Raw genomic sequence first — 11066 nt, 5'->3', positions numbered from 1 at the left:
CCAGGCTAATAACACATTTTCATACCAAATCATAAGAAGTTTGAAATCAACACAACTTGTAGAACACCAACTAAAAACACAACTGTAAAAGGGATCAACACCAGCGAGTGTTGGGGGTAACAAATCATAAGAAATTTGACTAAACCAACATTTAAAGGGATCAACTTGTAGAACTTAACGACATTGCAATATAGAACAATGCCGTTACAATCATAGAGACATATATTGGTGCCAAAACTACAAAATATTCCATCCCCTTTAACCAAAATGCATAATGTAAGGGAAGTATTGGTCACCAAACAACAAAAGCACGGTATAGTTCATACACAACCGATAAACAAAGTTGATGATTAAACACTCGAACTAAAATAAACATAAGTTCATGAGACTAGACTATTATAAATCAACGGCAATGGGTAGCAATTATCTCCGGTATCAATGGAAGGCAAGAGTTGTAGTCTGAATTCAAATGGGACAAGAACAGAGCCTTCCGGGCAGCGCCTATCTCCCCCTGCCATGGAAAGTAAATAACCAATATGTTATACTACCCGTATTTTAACGTTACGTTATGTTCCAATCAACAAATTTGATTAACATAACACTTACCACGTGCATTGACTTTTTGAAAGCATTAGCAGTCTCCCGGATCGCCATAAGCATCACAACCCCGCATGCATGACTGTGTAGGAGGAATAGCATAGTTAATTATATATTAAATGTACACAACTCAGGGAAAATCAACTTAGGGATTATCAACGTCCACATACTTGTCATTATAATCAGGAAAACCAACAACATCCAGGGGCCATTTCCCCATTTGCTTAGTCTGCCAGGCCGGGGACGCGTTAAACTCCTTGTCAGTCTCCTGTAAGACATAGTCAACAACGGGTATCTGGAATTTAAAATACAGGTTAAATGAAGTTAAAAACACTATTCAATCATGTTTACCACCGCAAAAATTAGTACGGACTACAAATCTCTAGTTCGTATACCAATGTCTTTAATTCCGCAGAATGCTCTGCAGCGGGATTTTTATACATGCTGTCAATGAACCATACACTACAAGAAATTTAACTTTCCGTGGCGAATAATTAGTACCGAATATATAATCGCTACTGTAAGTCAATAGTGTGTGTTAATTAATATAGAAAATTACCGCGCTTTATAATCGCTATATTAGCCTTAGTTAATCAAGAGGAAAAACTAACTAGATATTACTACGAGCATACCGCCCTATTTTTCACAAATTGCGCTCAGCTTTTCATTCAAAACTATTCGCTCAAAAAAAATTTCGCTCAAAAATTTCAGTTCCCTCCATTGCCTTCCGTCTTCTCAAATTAGGTTTAAGATCAATTTTCTCTCATCCTCCATAGTTGACACCAGTTGATACCAAAATCTTAGAATCAAAGCGCGAGATTCTGGGAGAGGGTGTGAGTATTTCGCGCAAACATTGGTTGAGTTTTTCATCCTGAATTATTAAACTGATTTCACGAAACTCCATTCCAGCTGTTTCATCAAAAGTTCAAGGTAATTTTCCTCATTTTTATTTTAATTCTTTTCAAAATTAGGTTAAATTTTCTGAATTATTTTCGAAATTTGGTTGAATTTTCCCAATCCTTTCCAATATTTGGTTGAATTTTCCCAATTCTTTTCGATATTTGAATGATAATTACATATTAATTCGGTTTACTTTGTCATCTCTTCTCTCCTGCCCCAAATTGATCCATTGATTTCACGAATTTGCAGGTAATTTCCCTCTTTTAAATTCCAATTATTTTCGAAATTTGGTTGTATTTTCCTAATTCTTTTCGAATTTTTGTTGAATATCCCTATTTTTGTTTGAATTTTGGTTGAGATTTCATTCTCTGGTTCATTTTGAATTTCTTTTACAGTTTGGGTTCTTTACCATGATTGATGTGGTTAGTTTTGTTGTTTCCTTAATTGTTGACACTTCTCATGATGATATACCCAATAGGAGCATTCAGTTCAACTGATAGTATTACTTTGTCCTTGGTGACATTTTAGAACTTTTAATTTTTAAACAATGAAACATAATTATGTTTGATGGTTGGATTGAAGGCGATTAGTGTTTATGTGTAATATACGAAGTAGATACACCATACATATGATGAACAAGTTCACATAATGATTGCAGTATGCTCATCGTAGATGTGTACAGAGGTGGTGTAACGAGAAAGGTGACACCATTTGTGAAATATGTCACCAGGTTGGATTTCAATCTTATTTTGCCTCATCATCCCTTGTCTTTTCAGTTTATACAACTCTTAGATGAACACCACACAAACAAATTTTCAAGCATGATGTTTAATTTTTGGTTTCTTTTTATTGCAGCAATTCAAACCAGGATACTCAGCACCCCCACCTCTATTTCGATATGGACGTATTCCAGTGGATTTCAGGTAATTTTTCAGTTATGAACTTATGATTATAATGACATAGACTTGAAATAGAAATGAGCTACTGACTACTAAACTAGGTTAGATACGATCAGATTGATTAACATATTAGTACTTGTGCTTCTTTCAGGAGAAACTGGCAGATAAGCAAACTCTTTTAGACTCTGACTTTGAATAGCCTTCTTCAAGAAGTCTCAACTGAACAAACTCTTTTAGACTCTGACTTTGAACAACCTTCTTCAACTAAAATTGTTTTACTTACATCTCAAAATGTAGAGGTCTTAATTCAGTTCATCTGCGGGTTTCCATTGGGGATTCGATTCCTGTCAGAAGGTTGGGTGGTTTAATATCGTCTTTTTGATGATCTTGAAACTTTTTCTTGACTCCTTTTCATTTTCTCTTGTTTGTAGATTTGTACCTCCTCAAGATTTTATACTTGCAGTGCTTACTTTTGAATTTGACTATTTTATCAAGAGAAAAAGCAAGAGAAGAACAGGTGTGTTCATTTTCCATTTTGTTATTGCTGGTTATTGTTTCAAATCAGACATGTTAATTTTAGAAAAAGGTGTTTGCTAATTGGTCACTCGATGCTTCCGTTTTCTTTGTTGTTGTCCCTAGAACTACGCAATCTACTTAACCCGTTACCTCTAGGCATATTGATTTCTGGGGCTGTATAGTTTGTTTCTATGAACTCTGATTTTTTTTTTTTTGGGTTATCAGGTTGATGCTATTGTTGTAACTCAGCTAATCAAGAGGAGACTTGTTGACCAGGCAAGTTTATTTCATTTAAATTTTGTGTTGCCTGCTTTAGTTTGTGTGTGTATAACTGTATATATATGCGTGGAAGATTCTTTTACATGTATTTCCTATCTGTTAAGCTTGCTTTCTTTTTGGATGGCCTTTTGTAGCGTGTCTGTGTGCTTGTTCGAGATTCCATGTTTCTGCCTATGTTTTGTTCATGCACCTAATCAAGAACTCTAAACGAGGTTACATATTTGGACACAATTGCAGTAGTGGAATAATGTTAAGCTGGTTAGATGTGAATATTGATAGGCACATGTAAACCAGGAGATTATATTAAGTATGATTGTTAGAACAATGGCGGAAAAAGTGCTTGCCATGTAAGTTGAGAGTAATGTAACCAGAAGACAGTCAATGGCTTCATAAACCAAGTACAAGAACATGTTTCCTGTCCTAGTTTTGCATCTGTGATATCGAATTGTTATATTCAGTTATATGGTAGACTGTCAGAAACTGGAGAATTCTTGCAGGAAGCTATGAAGAAAGAAAATGAAACAATCTGACAAACTAGGAAGTTCCACTGAAAACTAAGATAATCATAATAAGAAATTTGATTCCACTATAAATAAATATTGGAAATCACCCTTCTTAATCATGCTGATGGGGAAAAGATACATTTGTAAAATAAACATCAATTTTCAATAAAAACAATCCCCAAATAAATTGTGATTGTAAGTAACTACATATAAAGTCTACATTGTTTGCATCATTTTGTGTATATCATTATAGCACTTCACTGCTTCAGTTCTAAAGTTAACTTAAAGAATGTTTCAGAACTGCATGGAATTGTCAGACCGCCCATAGGATGATGAAAGCCGAACTCTTCCTCAGCACGCCGTAGAAAGTCTTGAAATACCGGGTGGTTTAAGTATGAAAGCGGCACCACATATCGCCTCCTATTAGCTTGTTTCCCTACGTAAACTGGTATGTGTCCTTTTGGAACTACTTGTTCACTTTTGTTAAGAATTTGCTTTGCATTAGAGAGTACAGAAGTAATACGGATAGCCATTCCTGCAATAAAATCGTACAAAAGAAAAGAATGTGTATAAAGGGGTCGGAAGTTGGGAGGAAGTGGGATATTTATAGAAGAGAAGTTTTGAGTTTAATGCAATTTCAAATCCTTTAACAAAATCTGAGAAATATGATACATGCTTTTTAATTTGTAAAGTACTTCTTAGGTTCTGTTAGACCCATTGAAAAAAAAGTTTGAGACTTTTAATTCTGTTTCCTTGCTCTAGCTCCTAAGTAGATTCTGGTTTTTGTCCACGTGCTCTTCCAGTTAAGCCTTTGGCCCCATTAAGCCCATCTGGGAACTCTTCTACTGATTAGAACTTCATTTTATTCTTCTGCTGGTTGTTCACTTGATCTGTTTTGGATGGTAGTTAGAAATGAGAAGTTTGCCTATGTTTTGCATAACCACTTAAAATAACTCAAATTCAGTGCATATCACTCAAAATGAACCTAATTAAGCTTGCTAGAATATAGTTAGAAAGAACAAATTTGCCTATGATTTGCTTAAACAACAAAAAAGAAGCCAAATTCAATGCAACGAATTTAAATGAACCTTCTTAAGTTGAACATACCTTAAATTAACTAGAAAAACCTATACTTTGCCTAAACTATCAACATGAGGTCAAATTCAATGGAAATAATTCAAAATGAATCTCGTTAAGCCAAACAAACCTTAAATGAGCTAAAAGCTAGTTAGAAAGAAGGACATTTGCATATACTTTGCGTAAACCATCCAAGGGAACTAAAATTTAATGCAAATAACTCGAAATCAATTTAGAGAAGTTAAAATAACCTTAAATTAGCTAGATGGTAGTTAGAAATGAGAAGTTCGCCTATATTTTGCATAACCACTTAAAATAACTTAAAAATTTGGTGCATACAACTCAAAATGAACCTACTTAAGCTAAATTATCATAAATTTGCTAGAATTTAGTTAGAAGGAACAAATTCGCCTATAATATGCGTCAACCACGAGAAAGAAGCTAAATTCAATGCAACGAATTCAAGTAAACCTTCTTAAGCCGAACACCCTTAAATTAGCTAGAAGTTAGTTAGAATTATACAAAGTTTGACAATACTTTATCTAAACTATCAATGTGAGGTCAAATTCAATGCATCTCCTTCTTAAGTTAGTGTTGCTGGGTGTGTTGACTGCTTCAGCATCTCCCAATCAGCTTGTCCTTCTTATTCTCGAATGGATCTGAATCAGATCAAACATGTAGCTCGAGCTTCTAGATCTGCCGCCAGCTAGAAGCTAGCTGCTGGATCTTCCACCAGCTAGTTGTTGCTGCTGCTGTCAGCTAGCCAGATGCTGCTGCCAGCTAGCCAGGTGCTGCTGCTGTCAGCTAGCTACTACTGCTGCTTTCAGCTAGGTGATGCTACTGTCAGCTAGCTTCTGCTACTGCCCGCGAGCCAGGTCAAGTTACTGTTATTTCTCTTCACAAAGTCTTAACAAATTTGAACTTGCAAATTTAAAGAATGGCTCCTATGTCTCAGAGCTCTATATTATGTTCAAATAACAATACTGGAAAAGCCTCTGCATCTTTTGTGCCCTTTTAACATAATTCTATGGTATTGTGGCATTGCACAGAGTTCCTTGGGCTATCTGTTTGGAAGTGGAGACGCTCTGAAGCTTGCTGCCACTAAAGCTCCAGCCAACATCTGCGCTAACTGGTTATGAAAGAAGCAGCAAGGCCTGCTGTTGTTGCTGATAACCCCAACCTACTGATCTCAAGAAGGTTCCTGCTGGAGTTAATAGTATAAACAACTACTGTCGTGCTGACGGTCATAACACTGGAAATTTCATCACGGTATGACTGCAACAACCTAAACTTTTTCTTTTCCCCTTCTAAAATTTTATGCACATAATTATAACCAAATTCCCTTGGTACTTACTATTAGTTTTAACTCTTTGATTAGATAAGATTCTAAAAAGAGGGGGAATTCTTATTTACGTAAGCATTACAATGTGACCTTATTATATTATCATGCATAATTGGGATGTTTAATAAGGTTTACTTACGGGGGGAAATAGTTGGAAATGTGTGTCATAAAAGCATTGAACAATATGGAAAATTGTATATTCTAGAGCTTCTTTATTGCTGAAAATTATTTTGTGACTATGAAAATTATTTTATGACTTTGAAAATTGTTTATTTTTAAGAAATTGAATCATGAAGGATTTTTGGTGAGGTCTAAGTGCCATTCTTTCTCTCCTCTTATTGATTCAGTCTCATTGACTTGTGCTCTGTATTTGTTATTGTTATATTAGTTACAAGTAGTTGATTTTTGTTAATGAACTATGCTATTCGTCTACCTGTATCTCGGACCAACTTGTCTTCAGCGTTTGAGCGTTTGATCCCCTACTTGTAACTATGGTAGAAATGTTGCTCCATTGAAATCACTCCTAAATATATTCATGATTTTGTGAAGTTTTTGCTGATGAATGACAGATAATTAAAATAAACTGTTATTTATCATGGATTTCTCATACTAATACATTGACCTTTACTTCCTATATTAAGATTATGGAATTACCCTTTATTTTTCAATTTTCAATTTTCAAATTTGTATTAGTTTGCTACTTTCTTTATATAAATTCTGCCCTTTTTTTTGGGTGGCTTGCTATTTGTATTGTAGGTTGCGGTGTATTAATTGTAGAGAAATATTTCCATACTAGTGATATTAATTATCGTACATTTTTTTGACTTGCAGATAACTCTTTATTTGACAACGATGAAGTTTGACTTATTTGGGGAAGCACATGATGTTACCGACTTATACTATATTATTTGTTTCGTTGTTACATTGTAGTAGTTGATTAGTTATTTATCTTGCCATCTGCAGATTATTTGACAATTTTGTTAAGTTTTTAAGACTATTAGACAATTATATATCACCTATGTAATGACTTATGACTTACTCTATATGAGTTATTTATTTATGATATTATTTTTTATCTTATATTTATCTTGGATTTTAAATTTATATTCATGTATAATTATAATTGTCAATATGCTTGATAGCGGCAATATTTGACAAGCCATTATAAAGTATTTTGTAGAGATTATAATCGCTGCTATAGACTGTCAATCTGGATTGTTATCCTCGCAAATGTATCAATTACGAAGTTAATAGTATCACTTAAATTTGCAACAATAAATAACCTATAGTAGTGATTATAATTGATACGATAGGTATCTAAAAGCAGCCATTGCATTCCCTACTATAGCTACCATCAACATCGATTCTTTTGCCGCTAAAACTAATGTATTTGGCATGTGAAATAAGGAATTGTAACGATTATAATCGCTACAATAAGCGATACTATTATACATAGTATTTCGTATCGATTATTTTGGTCTACCCCATTGAATGTAATAATCACTACTAAAGGCTATAGCAACGGTGGCTATCGCCTCGAATAGCTAATTGTTGGGGAATGTTTTCGTAGCGAATATATTCGCTACTATAGGCCAAAATAATCACCACGAAAACCCTTTTTTCTTGTAGTGATATCTTCTGGTCTTTCTGTGCAAAAGCAACACACCACCAGTGTCCGTTTTCGACAACTGGAACAAAAACCTGTAATTTACAAAGTCTAATATCTCTTAAACCTGTCTTCATTCAGTAATAACAATGACACATAGGTGATGAGATATGGACTAACAAAACAGGTACACAATATAATGTTTGGTATTCAAGATACCAATTCCTAACGACTTTTGGTACCAATACGGAACAACACCATCAACTGTTTGTACCAAACCTAAGGACACTGGGTCCCAATCACATCCCATGTGAACGTTTGGTACCAATGAATATGGAAAATAGTCACATGCATGATGTTTTGTTAGCGATCATGGGTTAAGTCAACATGAGTCAACTATTGCAAACATACAAAATATTGTATAATGAGGGATGAATAGTCTAAGATGGTAATACCACAGAAATATCCGAGGAGACCACCTTCCTAAGTGGTTGCGACCACTTCTTCAACAACCCGGCATATGTTTCTTTCGTCTTTAGCTTTTGATGCTGCCAACAGAGGATTTAGCATTCAATAAACTGGATCAACATAACGTATATTAAAGACCTAGTATTATTACTCACTACAAACATAGAGTCAAGCATAAGTCTGCGACAACTCTTTGGAAATTCACTAGCCCACTCCCGGTTGTAGAGATATGCAATTGTACGAACATACTGGGAATTCACATAGGACCTGGGGTGAACAACCGAGTAACACATCTGCTGGTTTGCGTCGTTCCCATCACATTCAATCAACATAGCCCCTCTGCAAAACAACAGCGTTTTAGTAGATTTCAACAAACAGTGGGGTAATTATCAGCTTTTAGAGAATCAATCAAACATACCCTGCTTTCTTTTTGGTGTCGTAAGCCTCTACGTACTTCAAAATAGAACTGTCTGCCTTCGTCATTCTAATACCTTGTCGTTGACGAGTTGTTCTCATTGCTATTGCCTTCTCACTAGGCTTACGGGATCTCTTTGTCGCAGTGCGGGGTTTGGGACTAGGTTTAGGCCTCGCTGCCTTTGTTCTTGTTCTCACCTGACCATCACCACCTGGTTCAGCACCATCCAAATCTTCACGATTGGAACCATGAACAGAAACATGGTCCAAACCTTCACCCCCACCCCTTGTATTCTCGGTCCCATCGGCACCCGGACCCCCTGCATTATCTGCACCTTCAGCTTCACCCGCAACCGGACCCGTCGTACCACCATTTGCTCCTTGGTTCTCATCATCATCATCACCAGGTTTATCTTGATCCCCGGTATTACCAACATCTTCTTCATCTTCGTCACCTTCCTCGCCATCTTCTTCATTGTCGTTTTCGGGGTCCTCCAAAACATCATTTTGTGGCTCCAAAAAATCATTTTGTGGCTCCAAAAAATCATTTTGTGGTGGCTCTTCTACTGGGCCCTGGGGGTCTGCCACCTCATGATCTTGCTGCACAACAGGCACCACAGGCCCTTCTTCTTGTGGTCCGCCTTGGTCTGCCTCGGTATGACCTTGCTGCACAGGCTCATAACGTGGCTCTTGTTGTGGCTCGTGTTGCGGCAGTGCCTCCATAGTCTCATTATGCATGGCCTCCAAATGCTGCACTAGCTCAACCACTTGCTGTGGGGGGGCCTGCTGTGGGGGGGTCTGCTGTGGGGGGCCCTGCTGCACTTGCTCTGCCTCCATAGGCTCATTCTGCATGGCCTCCAAATGCTGCACTAGCTCAACCACTTGCTGTGGGGGGGCCTGCTGTGGGGGGCCCTGCTGCACTTGCTCTGCCTCCATAGGCTCATTCTGCACGGCCTCCACTGCTGGAACATGCAAAAACTCAAACACGGGCTGCTCCACAGGCAAGGACTGGTAATTCACAAACACATTTTGTTCACCTCCCAATGGTTGTTCCACTCTGTGTTGCACATTGTCTATTTCATCCTCCAATACAATGACATCTAACTCACTCAGGACCTTGTTGACCGACTTATCCACCGCCATTGGCTCACCATCCACGTTAATATAAGCATTATCGCTGATTTGGCGATGGGAACTGCTAGCAGGGGAGGGATCTTTTTCAGCAACACTACCAGGGGAGGGATCTTTTTCAGCAACACTATCCTTTTCCCCCAGCCTGCGTATGATTACTTGTTCTCGTATCACGGCACGGAGGTCTTGCAGTAAGGGGGCCATCCTTTCCATAACCTAATACCAAGGTCAAACAAATAGGACGCTTTAGTCTAATACATTGACACAATATTATTAATAATGAACAGTCTATAAGGATGCAAATAATACCGTTTGGTACACGTTCAGTATTTACAAATATATTCTAGTTACTATTATTTGGTACACAGTCCGGTGTACCAAATTTCTTAACCACCACTCATAAGTCTTTCATCTGCTTTTAAAGACTTCACAAAAATACTTTGGGGGGATTAAGCAGTCCTTAAATGAAAGAATCACCATTCTTTCATTGTCATTGGACTACAGAATCCTCCCAAGGTATTATTATAAGCTTTCTGAAGCTACACTTGTATATCGTCCTTCCAAACAACAGCATATAGAATGTGTTTAATACCAAAAACAGAAAAATTGATATCAAACTACTACTACTCATACCAGATCAGCAACCTCTTCTGCCAACGGCCTTCTTTCTTCTCCGCCAAATAGAGGATGGGGCTCCCGGTAAACAACATCAACCGTCTCTTGAAATGAAATAAAACCAAGAATATATTTAAGAAGTACTAATAACAATGTCATATTTAAAGCAACAAACACCACATATATTGATCACAGGAGAATACACACCGATAACCTCCCATAGTCTTCAGTAGGCTTCCTATCTTGAAGTTTCACCTTCTCCACTTCCTCCTCAGTCCAGACTTTTAGTCTGGGGAACTCGTCCCAACGGACAGGAAGCCGACATAAACGGTCTAGATAAAATACCTGCCAGAAATGGATAACTAATTAAAACATGCCAGAAAAGGACTACAACATACAACACTTATAATGAACATACTTATTAAATGTCAATTTCAGGAGAGCACTCACCAACAAAAACAAAACACAACCACCAGTCCCAGCCGCATAACCCTGAACTTCTAGCTTCCGCTGGCATGTGATCGCGTAGTCTAGCAGCCATTTGTGACAAAACTCACACCAGTTATACTGATCTGCGTCCTTTGCAACACATACAACACCTAGCAGTTTCGTCGACATGTTTGCACCATCAGTAGAAGGACAAAGAATCTGTCCCATTAGCACAATCATGAAGTTCTCCATGAACTCAGTCCTTTGACGTTGATTTGCGAGCGGCACTA

The 11066-nt window shown here is 37.2% G+C and overlaps 2 protein-coding genes across 6 annotated transcripts; one reads left to right on the top strand and one right to left on the bottom strand.

The window, feature by feature from the left end:
- Positions 1-261: 261 nt before the first annotated feature.
- On the bottom strand, positions 262-11028 carry LOC110786352 (uncharacterized). 3 transcript variants are annotated; one of them, XM_056830571.1, is made up of 9 exons: positions 10798-11028; positions 10555-10692; positions 10366-10449; positions 8606-9948; positions 8343-8526; positions 8175-8267; positions 768-865; positions 607-679; positions 262-511 (listed from the first exon to the last, which is right to left on the bottom strand). In XM_056830571.1, exons 1-9 carry the CDS (start codon positions 11026-11028, stop codon positions 404-406), a joined length of 2352 nt encoding a protein of 783 aa, XP_056686549.1. In that variant the 3' UTR covers positions 262-403. The 3 variants fall into 3 exon arrangements, with proteins under 3 accessions (XP_056686549.1, XP_056686550.1, XP_056686551.1); XM_056830572.1 differs by lacking the exons at positions 262-511; positions 607-679; positions 768-865 and adding an exon at positions 4095-4229; XM_056830573.1 differs by lacking the exons at positions 262-511; positions 607-679; positions 768-865 and adding an exon at positions 4241-4584.
- LOC110786353 (uncharacterized) lies at positions 1204-7195 on the top strand. Of its 3 annotated transcripts, none has more exons than XM_056830582.1 (8): positions 1204-1527; positions 2156-2227; positions 2353-2420; positions 2828-2913; positions 3138-3188; positions 3993-4142; positions 5440-6040; positions 6945-7195. In XM_056830582.1, exons 2-6 carry the CDS (start codon positions 2157-2159, stop codon positions 4020-4022), a joined length of 306 nt encoding a protein of 101 aa, XP_056686560.1. In that variant the 5' UTR covers positions 1204-1527; position 2156; the 3' UTR covers positions 4023-4142; positions 5440-6040; positions 6945-7195. The 3 variants fall into 3 exon arrangements, with proteins under 3 accessions (XP_056686560.1, XP_056686559.1, XP_021846590.1); XM_056830581.1 differs by having other exon boundaries at positions 5391-6040; XM_021990898.2 differs by having other exon boundaries at positions 1206-1527; positions 5821-6040.
- Positions 11029-11066: the final 38 nt, after the last annotated feature.

This window comes from Spinacia oleracea, chromosome 6 (genome assembly GCF_020520425.1).
Source record: "Spinacia oleracea cultivar Varoflay chromosome 6, BTI_SOV_V1, whole genome shotgun sequence".
In the NCBI taxonomy this organism is placed as follows: Eukaryota; Viridiplantae; Streptophyta; class Magnoliopsida; order Caryophyllales; family Amaranthaceae; genus Spinacia; species Spinacia oleracea.
This window is presented reverse-complemented; position numbering and strand designations above follow the sequence as displayed.